Consider the following 18978-nt stretch of genomic DNA (forward strand, 5'->3'; position numbering starts at 1 on the left):
GCCGCACCGGTTTGTTTTAGTGCCAGCTGACTTACCTTAGATGATGTGAGCAGCATCATTGTCGAGCGTTCGAGAACTTGCCGCGCCGACGACATCTGGGCCCGCCTTCGTTCGTCCTTCAGATCGTTCTGTCGATTTCCTGCAACAAGGGATGACACAGTCGAGAAACCACATATCAACCGTATGGGAATGGGATGAAAAATCATGCACAACAAGTTCTCCCTGGCCAATTCCATTCAAACACAACGAACGAAGAAAAGCTCTTTCTTTGTGGATCACAAACACGCAAGCGAGCAATTTAATTAATCCCATTAAATCTTTCCCCCATCTTTCAATTTATGGCTTGCAATTATGAACCGGTTAAGATGCGAGCGAACCCCCACCACTGTTGGCCGGGTAGAAAAAGGCTACGGTGGCAAGTGCAAATACCACATCCTTCATAACTTTGCCAATCTCTTCAACACAACGCAGCCAAGCCACACTTCACACCGTCAACACTATCGGCCACGACACGTTAATGTCGTTGACCGCATACCATGTCAAGTTATTACACCAGGAATCATAAATTTTCACACGTTTCTATACCGACCAGAGGGTCGGTCCTAACCTATCTCACACTCTTTCTCTCTTTCTCCTTTAGGCCCACCTTTCTCCCCCTTTCTAACCACCCCAGTTCGACAGTGCAAGGATTTATTTTAATCTAAAAGCTCTTGCTATCCCGCATCAAAAGGGGACATTTTGCCCCGATCCAATCCAAAACCCAAAGCCGGCACGGAACGCTTGAGTGACAGTTATGAGAAGCAATCGGCGAGATTAGAGAGCTCGAAAGGGATAAGCCGATTAAAGTTCTTACTTCTCGTCCGGGTTCTCTCACTCTCCATCTGTGTCCTTCATTTAAACGATTTATTGGAAGGAAAGCACGCGATCATCCTGGGAGGTGACGCTTTTCAACGATTTTACAGAAAAAGTTTCGCTATTTGGAATTATGTAATTTAGATGCAAATTTTACGAGGTTTAAAAAGCTCTTTTGTGTCTCCGTTGCATCGTACGTGCTTTTGCACGGCGGTTGATATTAAAGTTATCTCTGTATTGTCCCTATCCATGGTTTATGTGAAACCTTCAACCAGCAAAAGCTTGTAAAATTAAATCGTCCCTATTAATGGCCAACGGGTGATGTGCCATATATCAGCCCAGAAAACCCTATCACAAAATAAACCGCCTAAGGGGGTCACATCTGCTCCCAATTAGATATCATAAAACCTCTTTTTCCATAGAGCCGTAGCGTTTAAAAGTCGATCGTTCTGGAACACAATTTCCCATTGCTTTCGAGCACCATTTATCAGCATGAATCCGAACGTTCCACGCATGGAGAATCCTTTTATATTTCTGTCCTATCTGTGAGCCCTAAATTGGACTACGGGATGCTCCTAGCAACGAGGTTTTGATGGGTGCCGTTGTCATGTTTTTATGCGTCGCAGTTAGTCATCCCTAATGCCTGGACCATTTCTTTATTATAATTCGGCCTCAAACGGTCTTACCGAAGAAGCAGTAAGAACACACTTGAACGTCTTGAGCGTTGGCCATCGTAAAGAAACACCGAACACGAACCAAACAAATGAAGTCATCGTTGTCAACGGTCTCCAAGGATAGATATATCAGGTAACGGTAAGAAACCAACGCTCCGTCTTACGAATGAGAGTCAAGGATAAAGCATAAAAGCTCATGTATGTCGGAGGAATTTGATAGATCCCAAGAAGCTCATAAAACAACGTTAAACATATGGTACTTAGTGGAATATATTGTCGAACTTGTAGGTTTAAATCATTTTAATGAACATTAGATTTGTTTGATGTTAAAGTTTAATGCATATCGTGTGTATTAATTTTCTACACGTTCATGGGATGCATAAAACCTTACCATTGAGAACAGAAAAATTGCCCCTTAAAAAAAGGACAGGATAAAAGAACATTTATAAAACCTCTCCGCTTTCTCCGCTTGACTAACGAGCCGTACGAGTTATTGGCGCAATTTCCCTACGAACGCCATCAAAAGCTATTATTCTACGGACCAAACTTCCGGAAGCTTAAGGCAGTGGAGGAACAAAGCAACAACTGAAGCAAAAAACTGGACCAGAAAAAAGTGTCGAGCCAAATCGTTCGCTGCTCTGAATACCACAAAAAAATCAGAGAAAAACAGCAAACCTAAAATGAATGGAACGAAATAAAGAAAGCTCGTCCGAATCAAACAACGATTTACATTCTTTCCATTAGGCCAGCTGAAACCGTGCACAACTGAAAGACCGGAAACAGACGTTTCCGGTGCAGCAACGTACGAAGACTGTATATGTATGTGTTAAAAAGTATGGTGCAGTCGGCTTTCGTCCCGGTTAGTTCGCTCCAACCTGACGAGTCTAGTGAGCCGTAAAATTAAAACAATTTTCTTATAAATAGCTCATCGGTCAATTTCTAGCTCACTTCCGTTCGTTTCCATGCTTAAACAAAGGTAACAAAAACCCCCAAAAAGGAAACTCTTCTTCCTTAGCTTAAAATAGGTGAAGAATTATTTGAACCTTGCACGAGACCCCATTCCAGGTGTGCGTACTTGACCGGGAAAGAAATTGGACTCCTAGACCCAAAAGTAGCTGAACGGGGCTGAGCTCTTTGCAGTGTAAATTTCTCTATTTCGACCGTATGGGGAACGTTGTTTTCCTTTCTTTCTTTTCGACAAAATGATACTCACCTGTAACATGCGCCAACTCGACCATCTCCGCGCCAAACACCGAGAACGCCTTCACGAATTCTGTAAAATTGGCCACTGATTCTAATCTACCTAAAGTTCTAGCTACCTGTTGGGTGGTTGGGGCGAATAGATAATTCAAAAAAAGAATCATTTATTTGCTGCTATTGCGCGCGTGAATGAGCTTACCCTGTCTTTGGCTAATAATAACTGCTTCACGACCACAATGTCCGCCAACAGCAGGACACGCGTCACCGAACTGAGCAGCGTTCGGGCGGCTCGTATCATCGGTCCTCTATCGTCGATCGGATTTGGCCTCGGTGAGTATCCGACCGTCGGATCTGTTGCCGCTATATCACATAAGCGCTCTATCGATGAGCCTGCAAGCAGAGGGAGTGTGTGTGTGTGTGAGAGAGAGAGAGAGAAAATCGTTTGGTTAATCAATTCTTTATCATTGCAGAACGTTATAGCAATGCCTCGACGAAACAAATATGGAAATGTTCGCAATACATAATTTATTTTTCAATTTCATACCATCTTTTCAATTACTGACGAAGTTTACCCGATACAAGCGGGTCATAAATTGAATCTTACTTTTATTGTGCCGGTTCGAGATCAAATTTATTGCATTGCTTACAATAAGTAATACAATTCAATGCTTCATTGCCAAATTCAATGTTTCGTTCTCTTGTTTTCTACCGTTTTATACAAAGAGCCTCTCGCTTGCAACGTCTGCTTGAGATCCAACAGAGCCAAGAATTCGGGATTAAGTGGTCAGAAGATCGAAAGAAGGTTAGAATTCTGAGACCCAATATCCATACTTTGTTGAAATTACGATAAACCAGCCCTCTTTAAATTGATTGCACAGTAAAATGGAAGAACTTTAGCAACTGACTGATAGCTTTTGTAACATCATTATCATTTACAATTCTTTTTGCATTTCCTCAAATTAAAATGTTAAACCAGCTTACTTTCGGCCAGCCAACGTTATGATGCACTTCATTCATGCACGCTTTCTTCTTTATGGGCAGTAATTCCATTTCATGACGTGATTAAAAAAAGACGTAACCTCGGCCTCGTGTACCTTGATTTGTTCTACCCACCAGCCGTAGTTTTTATGCACCGGCTCCGTATGAGTCCTGTACATTACTGATCTTACTCAACCGGTACCGGTGGCCCTAAGAAAATAACCATAATCATAACCTCGTCACTACAATGACCCATCCGATTCAGTTATCCATAATTCAATTGTCATCGTTGCATGCCTGTCGTAAAGCGGAGCTCGTACTACCATTCCGACTCGGAAGTCGTCTAGAATTCCTAGGCGACATCTAGAAATGACGCTGTTGAATAGCACACTGCGAGCAGTCCTCGACGCAGACCAACAGTGGTGTTACGAGCCATGTCGTAAACTTTACACCAAAATATATAACTCTCGAATGCTCGGCGAGACACTGGCCACACGGGTTGGTAAAGTGAGCGTAAAACAAACCCCTTACAAGTCATCTACTTCAGCTCTCGGCTTGATAGTCGGTCGGTCATTCCGAGTCACAGTCTACCCATTAGTGAGTGTACTTTTCACGGCGCAGTGCGTGCCGATTTTCACAGTTCAGCTGATCGCAAACGGAGCGTTAAATTTGCTACGTCCGAACCCCAACGGAATTCTAGTGCTGCTGGAGATGATTCTAGCAAAAGTAGCTACTTTTTTGTTACTATTATTTCTGCTGCAAGTAATTTGTTCGAAATGATCGAGCACTATTAGGAGCGGCATAAAGCGGGAAACTATTTGCTTCTGTTTGATATTGTTAGAACAAAAATAAAACGTACATAAGAAATTTAAGGTCTCATTCCTTGCAGATTCAGTTAAATATTCAGAAATTTATGCACACTAACTTTAATTCTAGAAGTTAAGTTTGCAGATAGAGCTAAAAGATACCAGGTAAGGAAAATTTAATTAAATTCCTCCACCAACTCTACCACTTTAAGTCAGCACACACCAGTATTTGCCGACCAGTTCCTGCCGTATTGGGTGAGCAAACCTTGCACCACCTCCTCTGCTCTGCATGCTGCATTATAAAGCGTAAAATCTAATTTCAAACGTCATTGAAAACGCTCCAACGCTTGTTCTTTACCGTGCTTCCCGGCCAAAGTAAACAGCAAAGAAAAGTTTTTTGATTGGACTGTTTGAAAAGTTTGCATATTTCATCGTGCACTGGTGCGCACACTGCTGATCACTGTGACCTTCTGCAGTGTGATTGTGCAGTGAGACCGAGAGTGTAGATGTGGGTGCAGAATTCAGTGGCTGTGGTTTCCGCTGTTGCTCTAAACCGGAACAAACATAGGACGATTTTCGTTCATGAACTTTCACTGTCACGGACCTGCTGCGGCTGCGGTTTATGCAGTTATCTAATGCAGAATTGCGGTAGGTGCAGATGCAGCGATGACTCACCCAAGGGGTTTCCTGATCGCTCGTTCCTATTTTTCGAGCCAAGCTCTGAGCTTGATAGGTTTGTCGCAGGAAATGAAAACACACACTTATCTTTGAAAGACAAGCATAATATTTTCGAGTTTTCCTTTTCGTAGTACATTAATATCAATTCCATGGTAAATACACCAATAAACGTGCCCCAGCACCAGATACGCGATTTTCCATTTAGCAAACTCCAACTACCTGTCGCTTCGCCAAACGTGTCGCGTGTTGTATCTCGGCGAAAGCATGAAACAATTTCCACCTTTCGTCCCCGCTAGAATGCCATCCCCTTCGACCTTTCTTCACACATTTAAATGCAGCCAAAAGGTGAGCAGGTTTACTTTCGTATCACGATGTTTCCACCTATTACTTCTATTTGCATTTCCATACCTTAGTTTCACTTTAACGATTCCCTGAACCACTCTTGTTGCAGTATTCTGCTGATAAGACTGTGAGTTGTGTGGCAAAATGTGTTTCCTTTGCTTGCGTTCTACACAAAGTACTGAACTTTGGGAAGGAAAATCAACGCTTCGCAGAAAAGTGTCGACAAAACACCCACACGCTCTCCATCCCATGATACGGGCGCCTTTCCCTGCGAAAGGCGGTATCCTTCTGGCTGGGGATGGGTTTCAGCTTCAGCATGACGTTAAACAAGCCAATTTTACGATCCCACCCATAAACACGATAACATGATAATGCGAAACCTATAAAATTCTGACTACTGGCTTTGCCTTAGCGCAAGCTACCAAGAGAATGCCAACCGGTGTTTTTACCTTCCACGAACTTCTTGTTGCTTGCCGGTTTTGCCGATCATATTCGAGCGAAGAATGCGCGATATTGCGTATCACATGCTGTCGTCCGGGCAGGGAGAAAACCGCTCGACAAGCGTAGAATTTTACACGCTAGCTAGAGAAGGGAAAAACACAAGCACAAAGGCTGCAAACCGCTGATGACGCTCGTCGGGCCTTGGTGACCGGTGAAGCTGAGCTAAGGCTTCAATTAGTATGGGATTTTACGTCAGCTGGTGTACCCCAGCTCCGGGCTAGTAATTGAGCGTCCACAGCAACACACAACAATGCAGCCCCATGTGACGATGAACGGTGGTTGATCGAGCAACAAAATGACCATCGATGGCTGGCCCTTTGCGAAGGTTGATTCCCATTTTTCTCCACCACATGATGCCCAGTACGCTCGTATATACGTACATATGTCCATGTCAAGACCATAATCGCCAGATGATGCCGATGGAGAAATGGTCTGCTTCATTGGTTCGTTTGTTCTACGATTCGTTTCAAAAAATTCCCCATCATTGGATTTGATAAATGGAGGTCCGTTTGCGAGTAGCCCCTGGTAACGGGTTGCGCCGATGAACGTTTCTCATCAAATTCCATTCATTATTTACCGAGCTTGGAACCATGTATAGGTGGTAGATTCTTCAAACAAAGGGAAAAAATGGAACCCATTTGCAACAGCTGAAAGCAAGCACTCGGTACCAATTGTTTGATATGGAAGTAAAATCTATACTATATTATGATTGTTTTAAATGATCCATTTCAACGATAAGTCACATTATTACAGGAACGCCACTTGTGATTGTCCCCGTATTTCTTTATTTGGTTTCCAGTCACTTTCTGATTATTTCACATGCTTATAATAAATGTTTCTTCAACGAAGAATAACTATTTCTATTTTTCTATCATAAAGCAACAAAAATAATCCATATAATCAGGACGATAACAAACTAATTTCAAGTCTATTCCGAACAATTCATTAATAACCCAAAAGCATACATGGAACTTGTTTTATTAAACAACGCTCAAACTCATCCGGATACAGCCCTGATGAACGAGCACACCATAATAGGCATGTGAATCGCTTGCAGAAGAACCACCATTTCGAATTTTCAACCCCTAATTTTGCTTTCTGTGCAGTTCAATAGCAGCTAAACAATGTCGGCAATTATATACCCTATCCGCAACCCAAATACTCACTCCCAAATGAACGACACTAAATTGGGAAACGTGAAAGGAAAACATGTTGCGAAAACTGAAGTTCCATTTGATCCGGAAGAATATTCGGAAACGAGGCTGATCGAATGGAAATTAAAGAAGGAAACATACGTTCAACGGCGTAAACTGGGTCATTCTGCTGCCCGTACCCATGGCACATGGCATATAACGAATCTTTCCAAAGCTCAACTACCGTACCACTGAGACACGATTTGCGGACTGACGAAAACAAACATCACCATTGTCCTACCCGAGCATCAGAACGAGCCCAACTCTACCCGAAGCTCGATTGTTGTGCGATAAAATTGGATAGGATGGCAATTAAAATTAAAGGTTTCAGTTTGTCTATTCCCGTCGCGGTTTTCGCCGACAGGAAGTGCTAGCCAACGTGGCTCAACGGGCAGCCGGGTGTTTCTGTAACGCTTTGAAATGCTTTTAATGTTCCTCCGGGCTTTTGACGACACTTTCTTTTCAGTATGCTGCTCGGCCAACCAACGGCCTAGATCCATTTCCTTGCCTGTTGGCCGTTCGGTGGCATGGCCGTACGCATCCCGAGCCACCATGGCAGGATGTTCGTTTGCTTGGGCTTTCTTTTTTCTTCCGTCAATTAAAAGTTTCTCTCACTTATTCCATCACTTTGCTCCAGCGCTGGTGCAAGAAGATCGGTGTTTTACTCTTTGCTTTACGCTTGCACATAGTTTCGATCGGATGCGCTTTTGTTCGCATCCGCTGCTTGAATTTCACCGCAGCATGGCTAGATTCAGGCACGCATGGAACAAATACGAAGATGGTATTAAAATTCAAACCATGTTTCAGCTGCATCTTAGAATTTAACCATCAGCAATCATCCATTTGCGGGTTGGGAACTGTCAGCAAAATTTCCACTAATACCATTAATCTTTATTTGTCCTTCGGTACACGGTGGTTTGTTTTAATAAAAAATCATGAGGTGACAGTTTTTTTTTCGATTCCACCCTTTTAAGCTAAATTTTTAGAAGATGAAAACAATTTAAAAACATAAAAATAAAAATTATTCTATCTACTAAACTTAATGGAGGCGCATGGTGGTTTATGCAACAAAATAATTTTTATAATATTTTTTTTTTCTAAACAAGAAGATTTTTCAAATTCTCTTGAAACATCGTTCAGATCGTTCAGAGAAGCGTTTAAAAAATTACTCGAAAGTGATTAAAATATTCAATTTGGATAAATAAAACAGAATGGAGGCGCATTGTTTTGTTGTGCTACAACGGCCTGAATGTATTCTTCACCCATCGAATAAGCTGCCAAAGACCATCACGGTACATTCACTTGCAACCGGGGTTTACTTCACACTCTATCATTACTTCACAATCGTCCACTTCAAAGTGTGAAAAGTGGAAAACTCACCCACGGCCAACGAAGAAAACTAATCCAACCTTAGCAGGCAACACCAACTAGCTTTGACCTGACATAGATTGATGCCTTGCGCCGGCATCCGCTTGACCTCAGCCACCACTGATATAAAAACCATCAACACAATCGCACCCTTTTGCTACCGAAAACACTCACCAGCCACCGGTGACACAGGCTGTTGCCCGAGTTCAGCCTTCAGCGTCTGCGATGGGAAAGGCCGTCAAGGGTAAACTCATAAATAATACGCCACCCAGCTATCCAGCGACACACTATCAATCACGCCCCGGTGGACCGCCGAGGACCGTCACCGTATGACTTGAGATAAATGTCGTATTGATTTTGTTCCGAGGAGATCGGAACGGATGAAAGCTCACACTCGTGTCGCCCTATCCCATTACCACCATCGTACGTCGTGTGGCTTGCGATAGGATGAAACTTTTGTGATAATGATGCCGGAAAACGGCATCGAGCACGATGCAGGTGGTATAATGGATTCTGAACGACTCGCAGAGCAGGAGCGAGCAAAGTGAAGTAGTCGACAAACTCGTTTATTGTTTATCAAACAAGCAGGAGGGTTATCCAAACTTGCATTGCCTCAATTAGTTTGCTTTGCTTGTCTTCCCTTTACTGATATAGCAATACGTGAACTACATACTTGTTAAGCTCATATTTATCGCATTTTTTCGGAGTTTTGTTAATGTAAGTGAAACACTGCTAGTCATGCAATCCAAAAATTAAACCATCAACAAAAATCATTTTACTGCTTCAACTGCAACGAGTGGCAAATTGATATTGATTTTTCCATCGCTTTTGGGAAATCTCGAAACGAGTTTAAACCTCATAATTTTGCCTTCGCACGCGATGCACTCTACTGCATCGTCATTCGATGTCAGTGATTGTCGCATTTACACCCGCAACCTGGCGCGCTCGGTTTCATTAGTTTCAGTCAATGGGGAGCAGATTTCCAGAAACCACATAACCTCAAAATCGCCTAATCAACACAATCGAGACTACGCTCACTAAACAACCCGAAGGTCATGTATTCTGGAGGCTTGATGGTGGTCAAAACCACCTGTAATCAAACCACTGCCTGGTAATGGGCTAAAGCAAGTTCACCCTATTGCAACATTCCTAAAGCAACACTAGCTCACAAAATGTGTCCATTGCCATGTGTGTTCAATATGTATGAGTAGGATAATTTGGGTAGCACTAAACTGTAACATTGCCATTAAACTGGCAATATTCCTTAAATTGGTATGTAGCTATCCCGGTGGCTTTCTGTCGATAGGCCTATAATGAAGACGGTACACTCTTCAGCATTGCTCTAACAAAGATATTTTACGCACATGTATGCCAATAAGAAGCCATAGGTTCCGGAATGACCATCCACCCCGTACACATTCTCTCGGTACAACAGGGAAAATGGCATGCGGTACATGGTGTGCGTTTCGCAGCCTAACTTACCGGCTGCTCGTGCCTCCTTGCAGGCATCGTACATGTCCTGCTTAATCTCGGGATTGTCATCTGCGATTGTCTCGCCAACCGTTACGAAACGCTCCACGGCCAGGTTCACAGCCTGGCCGACACGTCCAATGGCGCGCATTTTCTGTTCCGATGTGTGATGCTGCTGCTCCGAACGATGCTGCACTAGGGTTGAGATCTGCGAACGAGAATATCGAATCGAATCGAATTTAATGCGGCTGTTTAGATGTGGAGAGCGTGTGTAAAACAAGGTACATATGAACGTGTACAACCGGAAAACTAGATTACATTTACTACATTTTACGATAACAGCATGTGTAGAACAATTCCTTGCTAACTATAGGCGAAGGCAAATTCTTGATCAACAATGATCATCTAATTAAACTTGTATCAGAAAAAACTTTCTTTTCAAAGTTGGATTAATTCTAACGAAAAAATGCAATTTAAATAGATAGCAATGTTTCCGGATAAGAATATGTTTCAAACTAAAACTTTCAATGTAAGAAAATTCATTGAGCTTGGCCGTAAAGAAAGACACGAGAGTGTAAAAGCAAAATCATATAAGAATTCTATGTATGTTACCAATCAATCGTACTTAATGAAATATGAACAATAAAGAGGATAAAATATGAAAAAATGCATTTGAGAAATCAAATGTTTCACAGACTAAGCTTGAGGGTCTAAGGCTCCATGTACAAATAAACACGTATGAAGCCACTTTGGATCAGAAATTCTACCTATCACGTTATGATCAATTATAACTCAATTGAAAATTCCATACATGACTACGTACAAATGAACTAATATGATTTCATTATCAACAAGAATGCTCTACATCTACGTAACATAAACTGGGACAGCAAAATTGAAGCTAACGCGGCCATGAACCTAAAATCAAGAGCAGTGTTTTGATATCTTCTTGAGAAATGAGTTCGAACTTCTGTCGTGCACTAGACCTACGAGGGCAGACTTAACCTAATTTGCAAATTAAGAGGTGATGCACTTGGCAATAGCCGAACTTTGTGAAGAACTGTTCGATAAAATTCGTGCAATTGACGACCCACTTTTGGAATTGTTCCGGTTTTTTGTTTTCTTTCTTTTGATAAATTGTTCTTAAAATTCAATCTACTTTATTGCAACTACTACTAAACAAAGTGAAATGATTCATAACCCTCTACCTCGTGCCCGAAATCGTTTAATAAATTATTATAAGGTGCTATGATTTTTATTTACATTTTACATCACCCCTCCTATTCTCAACGCAGCGATGAAAAACGAACAAAAATAATCATGGGGACAAGGTTTCCCAAGACCCAAGACATTCGTTGATGTAACACACATGCACGGGTATACCGTTTCCTGGTACCGGAGCGACAGGAACCTTCTTTACGAGTGCATTATTTATTGAGCCTTGGTTTGGCCCGAGAGTCCCGCTCATAAACTGGGAATTATTACGATTCTCCCCGTACCAGCGCACGATACGCAAAGTCAATACAGTCAATACACTTACGACACAAGACGCTACAGTGAAGAATGGAAATAGAATGCTAACAACTACGTCAATATGCTGGGAAAAAACGCGGGACTTTTTCATTTTCAATCACATTTAGGAAACATAATTCTACAATTAACATGAAATATTTGATCAAGGAATTAAAGTCTTTCTTGTCGGATTCGAAAGCAACTTCACAGAAGCCGGAGCTCTACAAGACTAAACATTCTCACCAATACAGTAAATCCCAGTGCAAATAGAAGCGATCCTATCGACCCGAATCGTAAAGCAAACAAGCGCTGAAGATTTTAATGCCCACAGTTACTATGTTGTTAATGATGGACAACTCGCTTGTCGGTCAGTTTTTACCCCATTTCTGCGCCGCGTCTAGCGTCTAGCCGTAAACAAGCGTCAGGAAAAGAATTCGCCCAAGATCGACAGTAAATCAATACCGAACAAAGCACACTAAAACTGGCTGCTGGAAAATTGACAGCAATTTTTATGAGCTAAACATCCATAAAACAAGCGAACCCGGGTCGCCGAAGTCTTGTGAAACTTCCCCCCACCGGTTTCCCACGGAACAGCACAAAAAAATTCGTTCGATCGAAAGTTGGCTGGCCGTGTTGGATCTGGGGTGAAAAATTGACGTAACATTCACGGGCACGTCAGCACGAGGTTTCCGGTACGATTCCGACCCGTGTCAGCACATTTTTTGACAGCAAAGCTCATCATTCGCTAGAGCTGGTGGCTAAGCTACCGAAAAGACTGCAAGCGTTTTGTACGCGTAACGCGTAAGATTATTGCTCAATAAGGCTTGAACACGAAACAATGAACTTTGCGTTTTATAAATCATTTTTCATCTTACATACTCTCCTCTTCAGTGAATTGTTCTAAAACCAGTTTCAAACCAGCAAAGTGCCTCCGATGCGTTTGAGCTCCAACGATAGCAGTTGGCTTTATATCTTGTAACAAATTTCCATACTAACTTGCGATCCGTCGCTAAACGTCAAATTTGCTTCTAAATCGAATCATGTTACGTTTAGTCCATGCTTAACGTCTGCTGCTGGGTGAACTTTCCCACTTCCTAACGCGAACGCGTTTGCCTCATGGAGAGCTTAAACTGAAAGGCTGTTTGTGAGTCAGTTTGGAACGATCGGTTCTGTGTTCCCTTTTGACATGGGTTTTACATTCCTGGCCCTTTGATGATCGGAAAAACTTTCCAATTGAACTTTTGCCCATCCGCGTGGTTGTTTTAAAGTTTGACGTGTACAATTTCTTCGACTGGTACATCGTCTGGCGCTGAATATTAATCATGAAAGTTGTTCGGATACGATACGAGGGAAAATTATTCGCAACAGAGCACGTCACATCTTGTTAAGCGTGTAGTCGTTGGAAGTAACTTATGTTGAGAATGAATAAAGAGCTGTTTCCATTTCTACTTATGAGTATTCCTTTGGAGAAATGTTTTGAAAACATTATTTGAAACAAAACTCTACCTAATTCCACTTCTAGTATGTCCCTTGTAGACGTTTTGGTTTTCGATTCCCTAAAAAAAGTCCATCTACTTAACCATTCACCTCACATTAAAAAAGCACGCATCAGAATAGGAAGAAGTTACTCGTTTTTATATTTCCAACTTTTTACTTTTTGCCACCAGCTCTACAAATTTCTAACACCTTGAGCTGATGAACTTGTGTTGTAAAAAAAAATTATCAAGAAAAAAGTATTTATTCCCAACTTTTGACTCTTTGCTTCTGGGTTCCAACAAGCGAACCCATCTTTGTTGCAGAAGAACTCTTTTAAGAGTAGAAAATTGAGCTTTTTTGTGAAAGGTTTCATCCTCACCAAGGAGCAGAATAATTCGCCTACACACGCAACTCAAATACACGGAATATTCAAATGAAGGATCAAACTGAAAGTTCCTTCGGAACCTTTCGGAAAGAATGTACAACACATTTGGGCTTCTGTTAAGCCAGGGTGATGAAATAAAGCTACTACAGCAAATCCATCGTTAGGGTCAAATAAATTTGTATGAGATTTTCATCCTGCAGAATTTCCTTAAATCTATTTCTCTTTTCGAAGCAGTTTTTAGTTGCAAATGTTACTACTGTAAATATCTTTGAATGCAGTTCCTATTTCTTTCTCGAAGGAAATACTCATTGTATAGTCTTGATTGTAAATCTGAACCTAGCATGCATGAAAACTACAACTCCATGACACTACAATCACAAGTTTAAATAAAAACACTCTTCCTTACTTAAAGCTGTTTGAGTCTTTTAAATCTACTATCAGTTGAACTCTGACTATAAAATACGTCATATTTGACTTCTATAATTTTCACAAGTTATTTGTTGATCTACATCTACACAAGTACGATCCAAAGCGTTGATTACGTTGCCTTCTTCATAATAATATTTTCGAAATTTGTTCACAGTGTCGAGTCTTATAAAATTGTTTATTCGGCATGTTTCTTTCAAGGTCTCTAACTGGTAGTCACTTAATCTTACAGCGCATTAAAAAGGGAATGAAAAGGGCCTAACTGTCTACACCAGTATGCAAAACCCCTGCATTACATCAACTTTTAATTCCCTTACAAATATCTCGCAATACAAGCACTCAAAGCAGATGCCAGAAACACAAGGCACCAGATGGATCCGATGTGAGCTCCCTCTCCAGTATTTCTTATCAGCTTCTCGTAAACAAGCATTTCTCTTGCTGAGCCACTCTTCTACGTAATCTTTGGCTTTATTGTGAACCATCGCTTTGTACCGATCGGACGTCTCGGGACTCGTCAACATATTTCAATTGTTTTCTTACCAAACATTCCAAGTGATCCGTGTAATCGAAATGCGTTGGTCTTGCAAATGGATGTTTTTAATTAGTTTAGTGATTAACTTTCAGGCAAGTTTAACGCAAGACACCTGGTTCAACGATAAGTAAAAAAAAAAAAACAGTAAAATAACAAACTTTTGCACATTCTAGCATTCAATGTGTGCGGTGGAACCGGTCCTGATTGTGCACGGCGGTGCGGGCACTGTTTCGGACGATCGCATTCCGGGTAAACTTCGTGGCGTGACACTAGCGGCAAAAGTTGGCTATCAAGTACTTGCACGCAATGGTTCAGTTTTGGAAGCGGTTGAACAGGCGGTCCGTATTATGGAAGCGGATCGCTACTTCAACGCTGGTTACGGGTCGGTTCTCAACGCCGAGGGTGATGTCGAGATGGATGCCAGCATCATGGACGGTGCTACGAAAGCGACGGGAAGTCTGAGCGGTGTACGTGACCTACTGCATCCGATCTCATTAGCGCGGGCGGTGATGGAGTACTCGGGACACAATTTCCTTATTGGTGACGGTCTACACTCGTTCGCGCTGGATCGTGGCTTTCGCTTTCTGGACCCTCCGGGCCAGCTAGTCACCCAGTACGCCAAGGATGTGCTGGATGATTGGAAAGCTTCCGACCAGAGCTATCGATCGGGCGAAGGTGGTACCGTGGGTGCCGTAGCCATCGATGCCAATGGTAACATTGCGGCGACGACGTCTACCGGCGGAGTCACGGGTAAACGGGTTGGACGTGTCGGAGACACTCCAATCATCGGATCGGGAACGTACGCCGATAACAGATTGGGCGGCGTGTCACTTACGGGCGATGGAGATATCATCATGAAGGTGTGCATCGCGTACGATGTGCTGAGAACGGCCGAGCTCACCGGGCGCGAGATACAGCCGGTCGCCGATGAGTTGCTCGATACGATGAGCGCCGCCCTCGGTGGAACGGCAGGGCTGGTGGGTGTGGATAGTGACGGCAACGTGGTTGTGGCACACAACTCGCAACACATGTCGTGGGCTTATCAACGAGGCGACACAGTTGCGTACGGTGTTAGCAAGGAAGATTTCAACTTGGTACCTGCATCTGACAGCCAATTCATTCCTCTCGCTTAAGATCGTGATATTGAACAATTAAAATATGCCCCTGATAATGGGACGGACAGACAAACAACAACCAGCGCGAGATGATAGAAAGCGATGGTTTTTGTTTTCCAATTTACATATTTTGTTTTATTGCGAGTATCATGGCAAGAAAATAAATTTACTGTTCCTTGAGTCCTTCGTATTGCATTCTGCCTTTAATGTGTAGTCTTTATCTTTAAATTTCAATTACTATTCCGTCTCCTATTTCCCTTATCAAGAAAATATGCATTTCAATTATCCATCATAGCATTAGCATTCAGCAAACAATCCCCTCTCGGAGATGATCGCCATAACCAGATAAAAAACGGATTTATTCTCCCTTGCTGTGTTTTTTTTTTTTTCCTATCCTACCTCCATACCACACCACCCAGAAGTCCTTACATTCTTCGTAATCATCTTTTCCCCGCGTTTTCTGCAAGCAGAACCTTCTTAAACTCAAAATAATGAGGCGAAAAGCTAATGCTGAAATAAGATGACCGTTAATTTTATCAAGATTAAGCGCCATTTATCTTTCTCATGCCATTGTAGTTGAACAGAGAAAAAATGGCTCCAATGGGGGACCGAAGAAGCGACACACAAAACACGCACACACAAATACGAAAATTCACAAAATGAGCTCACATAAACACAAACCTGCTACCTTATTTTCATTTATACCTCTAAGGCGAGACTTTTATTAAATTAAATTCCACAGTGAAAGTGAAAGGAAAGGGACATAATTTAAACGAAAGAATTTGTAAGTGCTTTAAATGCATCTTAACATAACAAAAATAACTTCAGGTTTCTAGTTGGAACACTGTTTATCAAAAATAGAATTAATATTGCTTTTTTAGTAAACCTTTTAATAATACAAACAGCAATTAAGTAGGAAAGACCAGCAGACCACTAAAATCCTAATTGAATGGCAGTAAATTTAATTAATGTCAATAACTTTAGCTGACATTTTTGCTCATTTTGCACATTAGCATAGACACATTTTTTTGTGAAGAAGCTCCTAATTGAACATAAAAAGTCTTTAAACATAAACTTCTTGAAAATAGCAACACCATCTTTAATAATTATTCACTACACTTTTTAAATAAAAAGTATAATGACTAAATAGTTTTACCAACAGAAAACGAGCCATATAAATCCTTCTCATCTTTCACATTGCTGATACGTATCATCAGTATCATAAACAAACATCTAGAACAATGCTCATCGTCTTCTTCTGAGACCCAATTCCAATAAGAAAGACATATTGCGCCGTATAGCGATACAGCGATTCATTACTTTATTGCTAGAATTATTATTCTCCTGGGCAAGTGATCACAATCGGCTGAAACTAACAGACACTGCACAAAAACACACGGAAAACAAAAACAACTGAGTGCCTTGTGCGTTTCTGTAACAAATGGAACCGGAAAAATTCCAATTAGGTGCAGAAAATCCGATGAGCGAAGGCCGCCGGCCAACCGAACCGTGATGGCCAGTGACTAGCGAAAACTACACCACACACACAAGCTGTCCACGGCCATCGTCGATGTCGTGGGTGGACACCAAGCGCCACATTAAACGGAACACCTCGCGTCAGGTGTGGAATGTAAGCTGCACGGAAACAGCATTTATCAACCTGTCCCCAGACCGCAAACATCGAACCAGTATGGTAGGCGGGACAGTCAACAACACCACTGTTAAGAGAGAGAGAGCGAAGAGCCCATCCGAAAATGGCTTCCATAAATCTCGCAAAAGCTGTGCACGGAAACCGAACCGACGCCCTTTTAGGTAGGTGCCTGTGTCCGTCCGTAGATTGGGCGATGAAGGTAGATTCGTCCTGGGGGAGTTGTGCCGGTTCAGAGTGTATGCCGGTGAAGCTCTCTCGGTGCTAGACTGGCAGCAACGGCCACCGAAAAGTGCCTCCTCCTTGCCAGGTGCCAGCCGATAAAAGACGATAAATTTTCCACAGATACATCACACTGCTGATATTGGTTCACATATCAAGTGGTGTAGATTTGCTGTATGTGTCCGATTGATTAAGAACTAGATCTTGAAGGAATGTTGAACAGCAACAAGAGCAAGAAAATGCACAATCACAACCGATCTAGATATAATTGCTTTTCTCTCGGGATTAATAATTCTGACCGTGGTAAGGAAAACATCAAACACACAACATCATGCACACACTACACAAAGGATTTTAAACATTTTTACATGCAATATTTTATAATATTCTGTAAATAATACGTTTAAGCATGCAATTTAGTTCTTTTTTAAACGTTACCTGGCCTTGACAACCGTAAGTAGCTGCCATGGTATGCTATCGAAGCGTAGATCGTGCGAAAGCTAGGATGCCGGAGACATTGGACAGTACCGCGTCTCCGTTTCCTGTGCCAATATCAGAGATAGAGTAAAAGGAACGCAAAGCAAGCTAGCAACTGTTCTGGCGGGAATGTTCCTTTACTGTTTCACTGTTCTGTTACGACTGGTACCGTTTTGCACAATTATCCTGGATGAATAAAACTAAAGCACTAGTTTTGGATGAAAGAAACTCATCAACGTTTAGATGATTTCATATAATGGATGTATAATGGAAACACTTCATTCGATAGCACTTAAACGAATTTCAGTCACTGTTCTTTTATCTGATTTCTGAACTTATTGCACCTTTCTCTGCGTCGTTTTAAGCTACAAAGTTGTAGCTTAGAATCAATGTTAACATTGAAGTACTTGAATTACTCCAAAACAAAAATTAAATAACAAAAAGTAACAATTCACTTAGGAAGGATCCATTTCCCTCGACGAAGTAATACTAAGAAATGGAAAAAAACTACTTTCACCAGCTTTTCCGACACAACTTGAATCATTATTTTTATTTAATCAAGAATTCCCAACAGGATTAATTCAAACAAAAAACCTCTACCTCTCTAGCCAAGGGAACAAAACCATACAGATAAATCTTCCCCAACTTGAAACACCATATCAAGTACAATTGCCCTTATTGTGCAGCACTGCACACTCAAAGAAAGGCCAATAGTTTTGTATTTGGTTCCGACTGGTTTCGAGCAGCTTTATAAATTATTCTTCTTTTCACAAGCAGCAAAAACTACACACATTCACACACAATACACCTTTCTAGACTATGAATTGGAAAACTGAACTGAATTCGCGTTAGCTCCAGTTGCAGCTGCTGTTGCTGCGCCTTTACTGTGCACTTTTACAAACGTATCCGCTTGTCCAGATGCCCAGGATTTAAGCGATTCGAGAATGGATCCCGTCGTGCAGGGGCGTTTCTCGGTACGCCAGCATCCATTTCGACTTGCTCCCGTTGGCATTGCCTTATGCATTTCTTTAATCTCAAGGCTATTGTCTGAGTGTGTATGTGTGCGCAAAGGTGCCCGACAGACCGGAACTATATGCATTAAGATGCATGGTTACCGAGGTGG

General features: G+C 41.8%; 2 protein-coding genes across 8 annotated transcripts in view; one reads left to right on the forward strand and one right to left on the reverse strand.

The window, feature by feature from the left end:
• The window catches only part of LOC126567843 (alpha-catulin), a 63419-nt gene that overhangs the window by 11417 nt on the left and 33024 nt on the right, over positions 1–18978 (reverse strand). For 6 of the 7 annotated variants that reach the window (XM_050224162.1, XM_050224161.1, XM_050224159.1 and 3 more), the window contains exons 2-5: positions 10075–10270; positions 2926–3116; positions 2740–2845; positions 36–139 (exon numbers count right to left, since the gene is read on the reverse strand). In XM_050224162.1, the coding sequence (XP_050080119.1) occupies positions 36–139; positions 2740–2845; positions 2926–3116; positions 10075–10270 (597 nt within the window). Of the gene's footprint in view, positions 1–35; positions 140–2739; positions 2846–2925; positions 3117–10074; positions 10271–17816; positions 17939–18978 lie in introns of those variants that run through there. The other variant, XM_050224163.1, reaches the window with a different exon arrangement.
• On the forward strand, positions 14573–15529 carry LOC126568376 (probable isoaspartyl peptidase/L-asparaginase GA20639). The gene has a single exon (XM_050224843.1). The coding sequence runs from the start codon at positions 14573–14575 to the stop codon at positions 15524–15526; it is 954 nt and encodes a 317-aa protein (XP_050080800.1). The 3' UTR covers positions 15527–15529.

This window comes from Anopheles maculipalpis, chromosome 2RL (genome assembly GCF_943734695.1).
Source record: "Anopheles maculipalpis chromosome 2RL, idAnoMacuDA_375_x, whole genome shotgun sequence".
Classification (NCBI taxonomy): Eukaryota; Metazoa; Arthropoda; class Insecta; order Diptera; family Culicidae; genus Anopheles; species Anopheles maculipalpis.

Bases quoted from the DNA above. Each gene is read 5' to 3' on its own strand.
- LOC126568376 (XM_050224843.1), top strand. From the start codon at position 14,573: ATGTGTGCGGTGGAACCGGTCCTGATTGTGCACGGCGGTGCGGGCACT.